Source organism: Arabidopsis lyrata (genome assembly GCF_000004255.2).
Source record: "Arabidopsis lyrata subsp. lyrata unplaced genomic scaffold ARALYscaffold_8, whole genome shotgun sequence".
Classification (NCBI taxonomy): domain Eukaryota; kingdom Viridiplantae; phylum Streptophyta; class Magnoliopsida; order Brassicales; family Brassicaceae; genus Arabidopsis; species Arabidopsis lyrata.
Window position 1 is genome coordinate 11,518,341 of NW_003302548.1, and position 18,623 is coordinate 11,536,963.

The following is an 18,623-nucleotide window of genomic DNA, read 5'->3' on the forward strand; positions in this document are numbered from 1 at the left end:
CGTCACGCCCCGTTCATACACGTTCTGACTGAATTTCTCCGAACAGCTTCACAACCTTATCCCTTCATGCAATGGGCAATGGATATCGTCGGCCCCCTTCCCGCGTCCCGGCAAAAGAAGTACATTCTCATCATGACAGACTATTTTACCACGTGGGTCGAGGCCGAGTCATACGCCAAAATTCAATCCAAAGAAGTCCAGAATTTTGTTTGGAAGAACATAATCTGCCGGCATGGTGTACCTTACGAAATTGTGACGGACAATGGGACTCAGTTCACTTCGCTCCAGTTCGAAGGTTTTTGCGCCCGTTGGCGAATTCGCTTGAGTAAGTCCACGCCTCGCTATCCGTAGGGTAATGGTCAAGCTGAAGCAACAAACAAGACCATTTTGACGGTATCAAAAAACGTCTTGAAACAAAAAAAGGGGTCTGGGCCGACGAACTCGATGGCGTCCTCTGGTCGCTCTACTGGATGTACGCCGTTTTCCCTAGCCTACAGAATGGAAGCTCTCGCCCCTGCAGAAGTTGGCGCCCCGACGCTCCGGCGCTCCATGCTCGTTCACAATTCCACTCTCAACGATCAAATGTTCCGTGATAGTCTCGACTGCCTCGAGGAAGAACGAGATTAAGCGCTTCTCCGCATCCAAAACTATCAGCATGCAGCAGCCAAGTTCTACAACAAAAAGGTCAAGCCTCGCCATTTCGCCGAAGGTGACCTCGTCCTCCGCAAAGATTCGAAAATACGGCGGAATTAAATGCTGGCAAACTAGGCGCTCACTGGGAAGGACCCTACCTTATCTCCAAGATCGTCAAACCGGGGGTCTACGAACTCCTAACTATAGAAGGCACTCCAATTCCCCGCTCGTGGAACTCCGCAAACCTGAAACGTTACTACTACTAGGCGCGTTTGCGCCAAAAAAAAAAAAAAAAAAAAACCGCTCGACCTACCGAGCTTACCTTTGTAATATGAACTACGAATGGCTTGATCCCTTTCTAAGGGTACGTAGGCAGTCCTTCACGGGACACAGCTATCAAAAAAAAATCTTCTTTCTTTTTTCAAAAACGTAAGTACAAGCTCGCAAGAGCACGGTATCATTGACGAGCTCTTTCGGACGAGTCCGTCTCGCTGATCGCCTAGCTCCCGCATCGTCACCCTGGCCAGGCGCACGATTTTGAAACGCGTTCCGCATGGATGCAGTGGCGAAATAATCCACAACTTTCCTTTGTAAAGTTTAAAAGCCGAGCCCAGTCTCGCACAACAGCTAGCAGGCGGCCGAACAAATAAGCCGAGCTCCGGCTTGCACATTCTCGCCGACCTCAAAGCACCCACAGGGTAAGCCGGACAACAGAGCCGCACCTAAAAAGTACGACGAGTCCGTCTCAACTACATCTTCTTAAGCTCGGCGTTTCGAGACACATACATGATAAGCCAAGAGACGTCTTGCCCCGCAAAATATATATCGAAGCCGAGCCACGTATCACGCTCGTTTTACAATAAGCATGTCCGAGCTACGCCTCGCACAAAAACAACGATAATAACCAAAAACAAGAAATAACAAAGTCAAAATAATCACCAAGTCATGAGACTAAAGGGAAACAAACGAAGTTCATAGCAAAGATCCAACAGAGGGCCGAAAATACATAACGCCGGTCCAACGAGCCACAAACGGCCGGACAAAGTTCATAACAACAAAAGAAAGGGAAATAAAACGCAAGCATACGAAACGAGTAACAGGTGAATCACTCATTGGCATCTCTAGCGCCGTTTCTTGGTGGCACCTGAAGGGGTTCGAGGTCGCTCTCGAAAATGTCCGGAACCACAATCTTGTCAAACCTTCGCTGCCAAGCCGGACGATCCGCTGCCAATCTCGCCATCCTCTCCTCAGGAATAACCGTCACTTTGTTGATCATCTTCTCAAGGCACTCCTGAATTCCTTTCACCTGGCAGAGCGTATACTTGTGACGCTCCACTGCAGCAATCTCGTCACGAGCCTTCCTAAGCCTCGCAACCTCCGACGCAAGTTTCGCCTTAGCAGCCTTGAGTTGCTCCCTAAGTTCGCTTATCGTCAAATCGAGACCGCCAACTTTCGCTTTCTCGGACTCATAGTCCCCCGTACGAGCAGCGACGGACCTCTTGGCAGCCTCCAGAGCAGCCTTGAGCAGATCATTCTCCCTCATAGCGGCCCTCACCTTCTCCTCATAAAAACCGACCAAGCGGTTCATCTGGCTCATCGACTGTAAGATAGGCAAAGTCAGAAACCGGAGACACACGTAAATACTAAAGGAACGCAAAGCCAGGAGAAACAAACCTGAAAACTTCGACGAGCTACATCACGATAGAGATCCGCCCCAAGAAGAGAATCGACTCGAGGAAACTCAATGAAATCACCGCGAATCTTACTCGCCGACTTCGCGCAGGTACCCCCGTCATAATGAAACATGTGATTCTTCGCGCCGTAGTTGAAAGAAAACGAATGATCGACTCCTTCACAGGCTTCCCGAACTGGTTTATCACGCCTAGCAGATCTTCCGGCGTTCGACGGCCCAGCTTCTGGACTGCGACACGAAGTCCTCTTCCGCGAACGTCCACCCCCGGCAGATGGAGGAGCACTCCCCGTCGCCCCTCTCAAGAATTTCTTCCTAGCACGAGCGGCATCCACTTCCGCCGGCCTAGCTCGACGAGACACATCTGGCTCGGCACGCACGTCTTCTGCTTCGACCACCTCGACGAACACACCCTGACCCGTCTCGTCAACCAACCCCTGCGGAACATTCCCGTTCAAAGGCACGACATTTTCATCAAACTGATCATCATAACTTGGAAGAAAGCAATCACCCATCCTCAAACACGAATAATAACCTACAAGAAAAATTCTATGTAAGAAACGCAATAGCGAAGGCCTAGACGAGCAAAAAAACGATAGAAGAACGCTCACAAGTACGAAAATGATCAAGCACTCGCGGCCACGATAAAGCTCTCTTTCCCCGTAGATTATCGAGACTTGAACGAACGCTTTTAGTAAGTCCGTCTGGCCGATCGGTGAACTCTGCAATACCAACAAGAAAGAGATCAATAATCAGCTAAGGAACGAACCTCGTCGAGTCCGAACCAACTAAGAACTACCAGGATCCATCTTCCACACGTTATCGCATGACAGATGGATATCTTCAACTGATGCTTCGTTCAACTTTACAAAGAAATAGTGTTTCCTCCAATCAGTCGTCTTACTCCTGGCATTGTAAACAATCTTAAAATTGCGCCTCGAACTTGCACAGATAATGCCCGGATTTTTCTGTCCAATCGAAAACGTAGTAACCTCTTCGAAAAGTTGAAGGTTTACATCAATGTTCTCCTTGGAAGCCAATATTACGAGGCCGACCGCGTTCCGGATACTAGCCACAGACAGTTGAGAAAATGCAATATTCCGCCGACTGCAATAGCTCGTGAGAAATTTTGGAAGAGGAAACTAGAGTCCACACTCCGAGAAGTAGGGCTCGTAAACGCATATGTATCCATCCGGACAATCTGAAGGACGTTCGTGCGTCTTTGGCACAAGAAACTCTACATTACTAGACAGCTGACACTGCGCAAACATTTTCGTCAAAGATCCCAACGTGCTTAACGACTTCCCATGACCGTGCGAGAAACAAGTCTCGGCTGAGCTCTCTTCAACAACTTCTTCGGCTTTCTTACTGCGACGCTTGCGAGGCTTGGTAGTCATGTTCGTCGCACTCAAACCCATCACGATCGGTGTAGGCTCGCAAACCAAGCGCTCAAAAACCTTTCCGCGACGTCGACTGGTACTTGGCTCGGCCTCCACATTCTCCGGAACAAGCAGACTGTTTAGGTATTGCGTATTTTCCTCGTCTAAATCTCCAAGAGGATCTCCAGCCTCTAACTGTCCTAACCATGCATCTTGGTCCGCTCCGAAACCATCCAACGTTTGCTCCAATCGACGATATTCGTCAACCTCCAACTCTTCGCGAACATAGTCTTCCGGGAAACAAGACATCGAATGGAACCTTGCAAAAACCAACCAAGACACGAATCAGAGACTCGTCGCAAACTAAACAAAACCGGCCGCGAATTAGGCCCACCTCACAACGATGAAGCCTCAACACCATTCAACCACATTACGATTGTGGTAGGATGGTTTGTCTCCAAGGACACGTCTATATCTCCGGGGCGGCTCGCAATGTACGATGAGGCGATCTGCGGCAGCTCCAAGACCAATCCCCAAGGAGCGAAAACTTCGAGTTCGCCACAAGGCACGGCGAACGGCTGCTCCAAGCTCGACTCCCGCGGCTTCGCAGTTCCAAGTCCACCACACGGCGTGGCAATAAGGCAGAGTACGGCATCAATAAGACCCGCGACCCGGCATTACACGAATCGGTGCGGCACGACCATCAGCTTGGCAACCCGCGGCACGGCAACCCACGGTCCGACACGGCATCTCGCGGTCCGGCACGACAGCTCGTGCTTCGGTACGACAGCTTGCGATCCGGCGCGGTAGCTCGCAGTCCGGCACGGCGCTCGCGGTCCGGCTCGACGATACACAAATTGTCACGGTAGCTCATGGTTCGGCACTGCAGCTCGCGGCACCATAAAACGCATCGCGCGTCGAGACCAGAACCACGGCGCAGCAAGGTTGGCGGCACGGTGCCAAAACCCACACGAGGCTTGGTTTGCCAAGTCACGATACGCAGCTCAAGCGTCTTCCCACGGATCTACAAACCAAACGAAAATGAGAGAGAGAGAGTTATACCTTTAGAGGAGGAGAAGTGAAGAAAATGTTGAAGAAAAGAGAAGGGGACATATTTATAAGGTGACTGGCGCGTTTACCGAGGGAATCACTGTTGACCTAATTCCCTTGGTGCACAACCAGACTTGTCTCGAGAAGCGTGTCGAACCCGCATTCCTTCGGGAGAGCTTCCGCCTCCCTCGAAAAACGTGCCAAAGTAACTGTTCACCCGGAGAAGTCTCGGTTCGCCTTAAAAAACGTGCTAAAGTTACTGTTCACCCGGAGAAGTCTCGGTTCTCCTCGAAAAATGTGCCGAAGTTACTGTTCACCCGGAGAAGTTTCGGTTCGCCTCAAAAAACGTACCGAAGTTACTGTTCACCCGGAGAAGTTTCGGTTCCCTCGAAAAACGTGCCCAAGTTACTGTTCACCCGGAGAAGTTTCGGTTCGTCTCGAAAAACGTACCAAAATCTCGTATATTATTATTGTTGCAACCTAGGTACAAACAATTATGGATATAAAATTGGAGGTGGACTTGATTTTCCAAAGAAGAAACTACGAGTTCTTTGGTTTTCTCCTCCCGATGTCCACGTCCCTAAAGATGGTCACGGTCTAGGCAATGACCCTTTGCCGCGAATTGTTATAGCTGAGGTTCTTGTGGACGAACTAAGCCCTGAATCACAGGTATGCATGATTGATCACAAACACAAAATTGTCATTAATTATGAGTTTTTAACATATCTAATTTCGCTTTTGTTGGTCCTATATAATTAGGGGATAATAAGGAAGTATTTGAAACCAGAAGGTGGCAAGCAAGCGGTTCTTTCTAGTACTTTGGAGTCTTTAATATGGGAGAAGCCTACATGGACCGAGCAACTTGCCAAGTATATATTTACTTTCCAATATAATCGATAAACTGAAAAATAATTCATTCTTTTCGTTTTAGTAAAAAGTTATGTGGATCTACACTTTTCGCCAACCGGTACTAGAAACTATTAACTTTTTCAAAATTTGTTCGTAATATAGTCTATGGGAAATTATCCATCAAAAGCTAACACCTAATTGTAAATACATTAATTTATTTGTAAGTAAAAAAAAAAAAAATCTTACACGAACCATACTATATACTATACAATACTGGTACATATATTTTACGAACAAATTATTATTAAATAAGATTTTGGCTGATAGGTTTGATGGTATTAAGGACAAGTACAAAAAATTGTAGTTTCTAAATTCTAACAATGCTTTGATAAAATGATAGATCAACTTTTAAACAAAAAAAAGTGATAGATGAACAATAGTTTTTCTAAAAAAAATTATAATAAGAAGAAGAAGTAAGAATTGAGTTTGAATTGTTTTTTTTATATAATTAATTATTTTAATGGTTAGAGCTAATTTAGTTTGGAATTGTATGTATGAACGATGAAGAGAAAGCGAAATTGCGGCATGGACGCTTATCCACGGCTACACACTGAATCATCTTGCTTTTGCGGTTCATCGATTCAAACATCGTTTCAGTGATATCAAATTCGTCAAACAACATCTTGAAGAAAAGGGATTCAAACTCAACAGTGACGGAGAAATCCTCAAAGGTTTTTTTACATATTCCCTTCATGAGATATTTCATTGAAATGGTTCTTTTTTATATACATTGTTTAATGGAAATGAATGTGGAAATACATATTTCAGTGAGTCAAGATGGTCTACTGCTTCAAGTTTCATCGATCTCGGAAAGGCTTCCGGTAACATTTGCAGATGAAGTAACTGAAACAATCCCAGCTTCGTACATTGAGTTCACTCAACGTCAAGTTCTTCCAGAGTTCAAAGATGTGCCGCATGATGAGGTAACGTAAAGAAAGAAAGAAAGAAACGATTCGCATTTTCTTGCATTACTTTATTATTCAGCAATTTTTCATTGTTACTGTGATGCAGATCAAAGAATTTCATAGACGTGAAGCTTTTGAACTCGATAACGCCAGCAACATAATGGAAAGCACCCGTTTCACAACCAAATTCTAGAGCCAGACTTGTCTTGCTCGACTAAATATGTCAAATTTGTGTCACTATTTATGTGTTTGTGTGCAATCTTATTTATATATATATATATATGCGTGAATCGTGATGTGTCTTTGCGATATCTTTATGTTGTTATGTTACTGTGAAGTGACAATTACTTAAAACATTTATATTATCTCTCATGATGGTTATTGTTGATAAGTGTTAAATTTGGACTAATTCTATGCTTCCAACTAAAACTCAATTGGCAATTAGTGGATTGGCCCTAACCCTTTATATATTATTGATTGTCCCATCAAACTTCCGATGTGGGACTTGGATTGTATCTCCAACAATCTCCCCTTCAATCCAAGGACCACATGGATCTTAACACACCTCCTCGATCCCTCACTCGGACCGATAATAAGCCCCTTTCTCGGGCCCCCATTACTCGGGTTTGAGGTATATCCGTATCCACTTTTCTAGGTCCACCAGAATTTGAACATTGGGCTCTGATACCATGTTAAATTTGGGCTAATTCTGGGCTTCCAACTAAAAACCAATTGGCAATTAGTGGATTGGCCCTAACCCTTTATATATTATTGATTGTCCCATCAAACTTCCGATGTGGGACTTAGATTGTATCTCCAACAATAAGAGTGACCAACTTGTCAAATGGATCACATTATTGACGAATCATGGGAAATAAAATGTATTGGTGAGTATGATATGTGATATTTGTGAAGTTTTTCGGTTTTCTCCAAAAATAATTTTTATGAGTGTGATTTGATCGTGTATGTTGCTATAAATAGGGGATTTACTTGAACAATTTATAATCATTTAACATAAAATTGTTAGTATAAATATTTCGTATCTTGTAAAGATATGAAATAGTATTTTTTATTTTTTTTGTGCAGCTATATGATTATTTCATATTATCTCTTACGGAATATCTTATTTGTATCATGTTTGTATTCCACTTGTTTCTCTTTCTAAAAAAATGTAAAATTGTATTCAAACAAAAAATAATAATTCTACAATGAATGCTTCTTATAGCGCTTAGTTTTTGAGAGGAGAGAATATTGAATTCAACCAAAAAAATTATGGATGAGTTTGGACCAGAATTGGATCTTTCCTTCATACCCACCATGGTTCCAGAGAAGAATGAGCTTGAGCTTGTTCCGGATGTTTTCGTCAATAAGACGGGTTAGAAGTTGAGCCGAGATTGCGAATATCCCATGACGCCGACATTGTATTGGTGCTATTTTCCAAAATCGACATCTCTTTTATTTTTATTTTTCAATGTCGACGTGTACAACTTCACAAATCCAAAATCACCTCTGATCTCGCTTTAACATGACAAGTATCACCGACCGTATCATGAAGTGTTTCTTGTATAAAGGCAAAAATAAAATTGATCTAAAAGACGACTAATGTTATTTTTGGTTACCTAAATGAAACAAGTAGTATTGGTTAACTGACTGTTCCTCAGTTGAAATGATCCGTTCCGTTAGATGAATTTTGGCCATAAGAATTTTTTTAACTCTGGTGGTAGTGATAATGATTGGGTTAAATGAGGACAGGTTAAGACTACAAGATTCTAAAAAAACAGAGTTAGGTAATAACTAAGATAGTAAGATATCGTGTATCATGTGCTTTTTGTTTTGTTTGGTTGTTAATAAATAAATAAAAGAAGTTCATTATCTGATAATGAATGATTTTATAAAAATAAGCACGTCCCGTCCAATGCATATTTCTCCGGTGTATAATGTTTAATGTTCTTGTTTAATTAGTTAATAAATAAATAAAGGAAGTCCATTATCTGATAAAATTATAAAAAAGATTCGTTGACTGATTTTATATAATTAATCCCCTCCTGTCCAATAAAATATTTTTTCTCGTGCATGTTTAAAATTTTGTTCGCTTATAAATAAACGATAAAGAAGAGCATAATCGGATAAACGAGATTCCTTTAATATAAACTAATCGCATTCTGTCCAATAAAATATAATTATCTTGCCGTAGTGGTGGAGTAGTGGACAACGTGCCTCCCTGAATATACTTAAGTACGAAATGCCTTCGTTAATAAGAACAATTAAGCAAAACTGTGTTTCTAATACACAACTCAAGGACCTTCCCACATGGCTTCTCTGGACTTGGCTCACACGTCATCTTTCAAGGTTCTTTCTCTAAAATTTTATTTTTATAAAATTTAAAGAGTATTTGGACAATACATATAATCTCGATGTAACAGGGAGGAAGTGAAACATTTCTTCGAAATGTGTTTGAGAATATACTGAAAACTTATTTGAGGAAGAACCCGACAACGAAAAGGATATGGGAACTGATTCAGTCGTTGGACAACGAGAAGATTTGCTACGACCACTTCACTTTCATGACACTTAAGGTATTCCCTCGATTTTTAGGAATCCACTGTTACATCGGATTTAAGATTTTAGGTACAAATAATACATGTTGACACACATAAAATCACATATATTTGTAATTTTCGAGTCAAAAAAGTAACTTTTTTTTTTATTAAAAACAAACCCTCTACCGATTATTGGTACAACACTAGAATTTGTTCACATATATATTTTTATGGAAATAGATTAATAGTTGGTATACTTTTTAATTATAAATAGAAATAATTTCATGAATTGTGTTTCTTTTTATGTTTTTTTTTGTATGGATAGGTCGACAGTTATGGAATAGACTCTCTGTCAAGTTTCTTCATGAATTACGGATATAAAATAGGTCGACGGTGGCCTTGATTTTCCAAAGAAGAAACTACGAGGTCTCTGGTTTTCTCCTCCCGATGTTATCGTCCCCGATGATGGCCACGGCCTAGGCAACGGACCCTTACCCCGACTTGTTATGGGTGAGATTCTTGTGGATGAACTAAGCCCTGAATCACAGGTATTAATGACACAAACACATTATGGTTTTAGGGTTATTATAACGTTTTAACATATAAGATATATATCTTTGTTGATTCTAAAAGTAATCAATGGTTTATTAGGCGATAATAAGGAAGTATCTGAAACCAGAAGGTGGTAAGCAAGCCCTTCTTTCAAGTATTCTTGGGTCTTTAATATGGGAGAAGCCAACATGGAGCGAGTTCAAGCAAATTGCCGAGTATATATATATATATATATATATACTATGCATTCTCTAAATATAATAAGTTTTTAATTAAGTAATACATATTGATGATTAATTTGAGCTAACTAATTACGTTACTATTGTGAACCCTGAAGAGAAAATGAATTGGCGGCTTGGGCGTTTATCAACGGTTACACGTTGAACCATCTCGCATTTGCTGCTCATCGACTTAAACACGTTTTAGTGATATCAAATGCATCATACAATATCTAGAGGAACATGGATTTGATCTTAACCATGACGGAGGAGTTCTCAAAGGTACCATATCTATATATGTTAACTCTTTTTATAAGTTAGAAATACGTAAATTAAGATTAAAAAACATGAAATATTTAAAATGTGATATGAGATATATTAGCCGATCAACTTATTATCAATTACTTTTGAGTTGGAAGTCTATAAAATTTAAACACTTTCACCATTAATTAAATTGTTGATTGATTTCAGTGAGTACTGATGGGCTACTGCTACAAGTGTCGTCGATTTCAGAAAAGCTACCAGTAGAATTTGCAGACGGTGTAACCAAATTAGTCCCTGCTTCATACATTGAATTCACTGACCGCCTCGTTCTGCCACAGTTCAAAGAATTGCCTTATGATCAGGTACGCTATCCTAATTCTAGGACTGTTTATATAGGAGGAATTGCTAGTGCACAAGGTCGTCAAAATTATAAAACATTTTAGAATCCTAATTTGTTTAGTTATGAATTTTAATATATAAATAGGATCTATATTTAAAATATTAAAACATAATAAATTTTCTAAATGATATTTGCTTGGATGTAGTCTCGTTCGTCCTTCGCAATTTCGTATCATCGTACATAAGTTAATCAGTCCATTATATTCACGACGATTTATATCTACCCTTTGGTTGCAGATTAAAGAGTTCCATAGACGTGAAGACTTTGCACTCAATAACGCCGACAACATTTTGGAAAGCTCCCGTTTCACCTCAAATGTCTAGAATCAGTTTGGTCCAATCCTGTCTTAAAACAAAAAGATATCAGTTATAATATGGTGTTTTCGTAAGTACTATATAATGTATTATGTTCGATGCGTGTGCCTAGTATCCGTGTGTTACTTTATAGGAAAATTTGTGGTGTGACGATTACTAATAAGCTTAATCACATATATGAAATAAGATCATCTCCTCCTCCTCATGATTCAGAAATATTCAACTTAATAACTTCAGTAATAAATATCCCCATCATGATTTATAATTTGATATTTACACTGGTCATAACTAAAAAAACATATATTGATTTACATTGGTCATAATCTAGTTTTAAAATGTTAGAAGATCAATTTGTAAACGTCCAGAAAACTTAGGAGTGGAGCTTATTGTGAATTCAGTTTCTTTTTTAATCTTTTGACCCTAAGACCATCTCCATCCAGCCGAGAGTAACCCCAGAGATGAATTACCAGTTAACACAGCCGGTTACAGAAGAAGAAATCTTCCAAGCTCTCAAGCAAATGAATGTTGACAAGACGCCTGGGCTAGATGGTTTTAATGCGGGATTCTATAAATTCCATTGGCCTACCATCAAAGAAGGTGTGATTAAATTTATACAATGCTTCTTTCAAACTGGTTATCTGGACCCAAATATTAATCACACTTTCATCTGTCTTGTCCCAAAAGTTGACTCACCCACCCAGGTTAAGGATTTTAGACCGATAAGTCTATGCAATGTTGCATATAAGCTAATCTCTAAGATCTTAGCTGATAGACTTAAGCCTTAGCTGCATTCTATAGTTTCAGAATTTCAATCTGCATTTATTCATGGGCGTTTAATTACAGATAATGTCGTTATTTTTTTTTTTGAATGTAATGTTAAATTATATTCAAAGAAAAATAATATTTTTACAACGAGTTATCGAAAGAAAAATTTGAATCCACAATCTTAAATTCTAAATGAGTTTGAGAAAAAGTTTTGAAAACCGATCAAGCTCGAGCTCGGAGCCAAACTTGGAACGCCTTTTCAAACCTCCTGTCCCCCATATGTCTGATGGTAGTGATTTGATTTCGGACCTGTTTATCAACCCATCCGATCAGAGTTGCTGGACTGTTTGGTGTCTCGCCGTGTCCCCGACTGTTTCGCTCTCGCCAAATTGTATAGATTGTAGCTTGCAGAACATACCGAAGTAAGAAGAGTTCTACATGATCCTGAGATTGAGCTGAGATGTGATCTAGAATCTGAGGCCAGTTTGATGTGATCCTTGACTTCCATAGTCCTTTTACGAGTGCAGTCCAGACTGCGGAAGCATAGCTGCAAGAAAAAAATAGGTGGTTGCGCGATTCGGAGTTGCTGTAGAAAACACAATCGCCCGATACATTTCTGTTCCATTTAACCATGTGATCACCCGTGGAAAGCCTGTCTTGAATCGCCAGCCAAGTACAGAACGCATATTTCGGAGTAGCATGAACAAACCATACCTCTTTGTGCCAAGAGACCATGGGAGAGGCAGCTCTGATCTGAATCCACGTATCTTTAGTAGTGAACCTGTCTTGATAAACATCATTTTTGCCTTTCCACAACACAATGTCATCCTCTTCGCTGCGTTGTTGCCTTTGTAAATCCAGTGTCTCTTCTATGTCATTTAAGAAATCGACTCGGTGCTGCCTACGGCGTCTCCGAGTCCAAGCCTCTGCCACTGAAGATTCTTTAACTATCCCAAGATCAATGAAACCCCGTTCACCTGCAATATCAATTAACCTCCCAAGCGTCGACCAATTATCAAACCAAAAGGAAACAGAGTTTCCATTACCCACATTAACCTTGCTGAAAGATTTGGCCACTTCTCTGTATTTTAGGATTTTTTTCTAAATCCAGGATCCCATGCATGTGCTATGTTTGCCGCTATCTCTTGTTTGACCGTAGGAGAGATACCTGCCATGTATAAGGTTGATTTTTCCAAGCTTATCTTTAAACCAGATCGTTTAGAAAAATCATCAAAAACCTCCATTATGCCCTCAACTGATCGTGTTTTACCATCCGATAGCACCATTAAATCATCCGCAAAGCTTAAGTGTGTTAAACCCAAACGTTTACATTTTGGATGGAAACCAAATTTACTTGCACCCGCTGCCTTGTCTAGCATCTTGGATAGAACATCCATGCATATGACGAACAAATAAGGAGATAAAGAGCAGCCCTGACGTAGACCCCTTGCACTTTGGAAATAGCCTGCAAGATCACCATTAACTTGAACCGAGAACGATGCTGTACTAATACATAGAGATATCCAATGTATGAACTTCAGAGGGAAGTTCATTGCCGTCAGAGTATTAATAAGGAAAGACCATTGAACCGAGTCAAAAGCTTTAGAGATGTCTATCTTTATAGCACATCGCCCAGAGATTGAGTCTTTATGATAATCCTTCACCAGGTCCGTAGCTAGCAACAAATTCTCAATGAGCAATCTGTCTTGAACAAAGGCCGATTGATTTCCCGCAATAAATTTTGGGAGCATCAATTTCAATCTATTTGCAATAATCTTCGATATGACCTTGTAGATTACATTGCAGCAGGAGATAGGCCTATAGTCCCTCATTTCCTTTGCAGCAAGCTTCTTTGGGATTAAAGCGAGAATAGTGGAGTTGATCCCTTTAGGCAGAAAACCTTTCACGAAGAACGATTGGATAGCCAATACAAATTCCTGTCCAATTATGTCCCATGTTGCTTTATAGAATTCTGAAGTATAACCATCCGGACCTGGAGATTTATCATTCGGCATAGAAAATAGAACCTTCCTAATCTCCTCTGCTGAAACCTCATGCGTAAGCATCTCCTGATCATTTTCAGAACACCGGAACTGCATTAAATTCTGCAACTCATCTACCTCTACACCAACAAAATCTTCCGGCATTTGCTGCAGAAATTCTTTAAAGAAACGCGCAGCTTCTATCTTAATCTCTTCACCTTTTGCCACACTACCATCAACCCGTTGTATTTCTTTTATCATGTTTTTTGCTTCCCTCGCTGTCACAGCCCTATGAAAGGTTTTGTTGTTTTTATCTCCCACCTTCATCCAATGCAGTTTTGATTTTTGCTTCAAGTATTTCTCTTCAAGGCCTGCAACAAAATCCCATCTCAAATAAGCCGCATTCTCTGCTTCCATAGCTTGAACTGACGGATTTAGTGAGTTCTCTTCCTGCTTGAGACATAAGATTTCATAAGCTTCTTTTGACTTTTTCACCAGATTTCCCATACGATCTTTAGCTAGAGCCCGTATCTCTGGCTTTAGACCCTTTAGTTTCTTATTGAAGCGGAACAACGTTGAGGTTGATAAGAATAACGGCTCTGTTGACCTCCAATAGTTGTCCACTAGCGGTTTAAACTCTTCCATTTCTGCTAGAACATTTACGAACTTAAATGGTTTCCTTCGTTTAATCTGGCTTCCCTCGTTTCCTGCTAGATTTATTCGACCACGTAGGTGGTCCGAGCATCCTCCAGCCTCGAAAACAGTATACGATTGCGGATTTTCTTGCAGCCAAACTTCATTCACCAACACTCGATCCAGTTTTTTCAAAATGAGGTCATTATCGCGCTTATTACACCATGTAAATAGTGGACCATGAGAGGACATGTCCGTTAAAGAACAGTTGTTCACTAACTCCTGAAAATCTTTCATACCAGAAGTAACCACCGGGGTCACATCCACCTTAGAGTGTTCTTCAATGTCAAGAGTTTCATTAAAATCTCCAACAATTAGCCATGGTTTGTGTCTGATAATAGGCGAATCGTAATGGTCCTGAAGCTCTTGCCATAGTACTTTACGGTCCTCCACAAAGTTCGACGCATAGACAAATGAACAGAAAAATTCTTCTTCTTTATCCTCAAGCTTCACTGAACACGTTATCACCTGAGCACTTTTATAGAAAGGAGTAAGTCTCGTGTCACCTCTCCACAAAACCCAGATACGACCCCTACTGTTATGCTCATAATTCGTTAAAACTGACCACTCTTTAAATAATTTATTACTCAATCTCGGAGCCTTCTTCTCCTTAACCCGAGTTTCAAGCAAGCACCCAAACTGAAAACTTGTTTCCTCCACCCACTTTTGTATTATAGAATGTTTAGATGTTTTATTTAAGCCCCTGACATTCCATAAGAACCCCGACATCAACAACGTTTGGGGGGAGGGAGCTTCTTATTTTGATTCTTAGGGATATCCCTTGTTGAATGAGAAGAATGTGTTGAGACTACTTTGTGAGCAGTTTTAGATTCTCTGGGTAAAGATGGTCGCAAATGCACTTCCTTACCTCCTCGTGCTTTTGTTCCCGTCTCTACTAAATCTTGGACAGACTCACTAGGAGACGCATCCGCAGTGGAGATTGTTTCGACTCCTCTGTTCTCTGTCTCCCCTGCAACCTTACCTTCCGTTTTATCTTCTACTGCTTCCAACGCAGAGAAAGAGTTAGAGAGGATAGAAACCTCGCCATATGATAGTCCCTCCGATATTTTTCCTGGGCTGCGACCTGCTTTAGATGGAGTAATCCACTCACCCGCCTCATTTTCTTTTTTCTCAGCGACTACTAGACCCTCTACATCCCTTAGCTCCTTCTCCTTTTCAGTATCTTCTTTCACAACAGTGACCGACTCCTCTAACAGTGGTTGTTTCTCTGTTTCTACCTCTGTTTCTATCTCTGTTTCAACACCCTGTTGTACCGCAAGAGTTGAGAGATCTTGAGTGGTCTTATTCTCCGGAGAGAGACAAGTATCACGAAGATGACCCCATTTCTTACAGCAGCTACAACGCGGAGGTAGCCATGGATATGAATATTTAATGACAGATTCTAGCTCTCCTTCTTCTTCACCCGTAAAAGTGTATTCCTTTGGCAAATCTTTTGTCAAGTCAGCCTCAACTAAGATTTGTGCCTCATCAAAGCTCACACATGCCTCTGTCTTTGGGTGAAGTCTAATCGGGTTACCAACTGCACTCGCTAAAAAATCCAAAACTTTGTCTGTGAACCTTGTCGTTGGAACGTCTTTGAGAGTGATCCAGAGCGGAATAGATTTCATTGCCGGTTGAGCCTCCTCTGCAAAAGGAGTCCACTTCGAAACGATCATGGGAATGTCCATGATGTTCCACATTCCTCTGTTTAGAATTCGATTCCTCATGCCCTCGTTCCTAATCCAAAACTTTACCGTACAATCATTCACCTCATACACATCAATCAACGAAGAGCGATCCCCCAAGCGCCAAATCTTGTTCACTATCATATGTATTTTACCCACATGTGGAGCCTTCTTATTCAAAAACTTTCCAATAAAAAAATCTTCCCAAAGTGGTTTTGCACCTGCAAACACCTCTCTTGGCACTACAACCTTCTCCTTTCCATTAACTTCAGATACCACAAACTTTTGCTGAGAGAAAATATGCTTTTTCGCCACCTTAACCCAAGATGGTTTCACAGTCTGACTTCCAACTCCTTTGGTTGACGATATTCCCTGAATGATTTTTGAACTGGTTTCCTTAATACCCATGCTTGAACCCGATCCTCCTAATGAGAGCTCCTCCACCTTTCTTTCATGCAGGATCAACCCCTTACTAGCATCACTCACCGGAGAGAGAGCATCTCCCGGCACCGGCGAGTCTCCAGGCAGGCTCAGCGAAGCCGCCGACGGCAACATACGTGTGAAGAAAGACAAAAACCCTAATCGCCTCTATTTCGCCCTCCACGTCAGCAGAGCGTTTTTTTTTTAATAATGTCGTTATTACTCATGAGCTTCTTCATTCTATGCGTATTAAGAAAGTCAAAACGCCTTATATGGCCTTGAAGTTGGATATAGCTAAGGCATTTGATAAAATTGAATGGGCTTATTTGGAAAGCTATCTTGAAACGGCTAGGTTTTGCAGATCAATGGTGTCGCTGGATAATGACTTGCATTTCAACTGTTTCTTACTCTGTCCTCCTTAATGGATCCTCTACCAAGAAGATATATCCACAACGAGGCATCTGACAAGGTGACCCACTCTCACCCTATCTCTATTTGCTTTGTACTGAAGAATTATCATCCTTACTCACAAATGCAATGATTACAAAGTCAATCCATGGATTTAAAGCTAGTAGAGGAGGCCCTTCAATCTCTCATATGTTTTTTGCTGATGATTCTCTCCTCTTTTGTAAAGCTCGGGAAGCAGAATGTGAACATCTTCTTCAGCTTTTTCAAGTGTATGCAAATGCTTCGGGACAACAAATCAATTTTCAAAAATCAGTAATTCTTTTCGGTAAAAATGTCCCTCCTAATATTCAGCAGGACATAAGTGATCTAACAGGAATTTCTAGATTGGGAGGTTTTGATAGATATCTTGGGCTGCCTGAAGCTATAGGGAGAGATAAATATAATGTTTTTTCCTATATCTCTCAAATAGTGCAAAATAAGCTTGAGAGTTGGTATTCTAAATTTCTATCTCAGGCTGGCAAAGAGGTGTTAATAAAATATGTAGCTACTGCTCTCCCTACTTATAGTATGTCATGCTTTCTATTGCCTAAGAAGTTAACTAACCAAATCACATGTCAGATCCGGAGATATTGGTGGTCTAATACCAAGGAGAAGCAGAAAATGCCATGGGTTGCATGGCACAAAATGACCTGTTTAAAGCAGCATGGTGGTATGGGATTTAGAGACCTGCATAACTTTAATATTGCTCTATTAGCTAAGCAAAGCTGGCGTTTTCTTACACAGCCCCACTTGCTCCTCACTCGGATGTTAAAAGCAAAATATTATGCTAAGTCTGTACTGGTAGAAGCAAATCTGGGGCGTCGTCCAAGTCATGCGTGGCAGAGCATTTTTCAAGGTACTCAACTTCTCAAACAAGGATTAAAATTGAATATAGGGGATGGAAGTCAAATTAAAGTTTGGCATGATTCATGGCTAGACAAACCGCCTTGTCCAGCTACTAAAATAAACTCTTCTGTCCCTGATCAATTAACATTTTCAGATCTTATCTTGCCCCACACACGTCAATGGGATGAAATCAAGTTAAGAGACTTAATTCACTCAGATGACGTCCAGCTAATAAAAAGAATCCGGCTGAGGCACACACCTTCTTCTGATGTTCCATCTTGGATTTTCACAAGGAATGGCCAGTACTCTGTCAAATCAGGTTATCATCAACTTACTAAGCATTTTCTTCCTCAATCGTATGATTCTGTCCAAAAAAATGCTCTAAGTAAATCTGTATGGGCTCTCTCTGCTCCACCAAAGCTAAAACACTTTTGGTGGAAAGTTATTCATAATGCTCTCCCGGTTGCAGATGCTCTAGCCCATAGACACCTTAAGATTTCTCTAGAATGTCTTTTTTGTGGAGAGGCCAGTGAATCTGCTCTACATCTCCTATTCCAATGCCGATTTGCCAGAGAGATGTGGGAATTATCGCCTGTTGAAATAGATTCTGGTCAGTTAAATACTAACCTTAATCTATTAGATACTATTCAAATTTTATTCTCTATTCCAGACGCAAAACAGTCAAAGGAGCATCTTTTCCCGTTTGTGGGATAGCGTATATGGAAGGCAAGAAATGATTTGCTATATAACAACCGCAAATGGTCTATTCCTAATATCAAACATCAAGCACTTATGGATTATCGTATGTAGAAGGAAGCAATTAATGTGCCTCAACATCAATTAAATCATAACCACAATAGACCATCTACTCCAAACACTCTCCAGGAGGTACTCACTCAGATTCCTTCTCTCTGTTGTTGTACAGATGCTT

General features: G+C 40.9%; 1 protein-coding gene and 2 pseudogenes across 1 annotated transcript; all 3 read left to right on the forward strand.

The window, feature by feature from the left end:
• Window positions 1-4,014: 4,014 nt before the first annotated feature.
• On the forward strand, window positions 4,015-6,814 carry LOC9299963. Its single transcript, XM_021015738.1, has 6 exons — window positions 4,015-4,483; window positions 5,237-5,421; window positions 5,512-5,621; window positions 6,169-6,332; window positions 6,430-6,584; window positions 6,673-6,814. Exons 1-6 carry the CDS (start codon window positions 4,015-4,017, stop codon window positions 6,757-6,759), a joined length of 1,170 nt encoding a protein of 389 aa, XP_020871397.1. The 3' UTR covers window positions 6,760-6,814.
• A 2,062-nt stretch (window positions 6,815-8,876) lies between these two features.
• LOC9299964 lies at window positions 8,877-10,352 on the forward strand (annotated as a pseudogene).
• Window positions 10,000-10,981, forward strand: LOC110225769 (annotated as a pseudogene).
• Window positions 10,982-18,623: the final 7,642 nt, after the last annotated feature.

What these genes read in the sequence shown, in the direction of transcription:
- LOC9299963 (XM_021015738.1), top strand. Translation starts at nt 4,015, where the DNA reads ATGGAACCTTGCAAAAACCAACCAAGACACGAATCAGAGACTCGTCGC. An exon ending in AACTAAGCCCTGAATCACAG is followed by an intron (nt 5,422 to 5,511) that starts GTATGCATGATT and finishes CTATATAATTAG; the next exon opens with GGGATAATAAGGAAGTATTT. An exon ending in TGACGGAGAAATCCTCAAAG is followed by an intron (nt 6,333 to 6,429) that starts GTTTTTTTACAT and finishes TACATATTTCAG; the next exon opens with TGAGTCAAGATGGTCTACTG.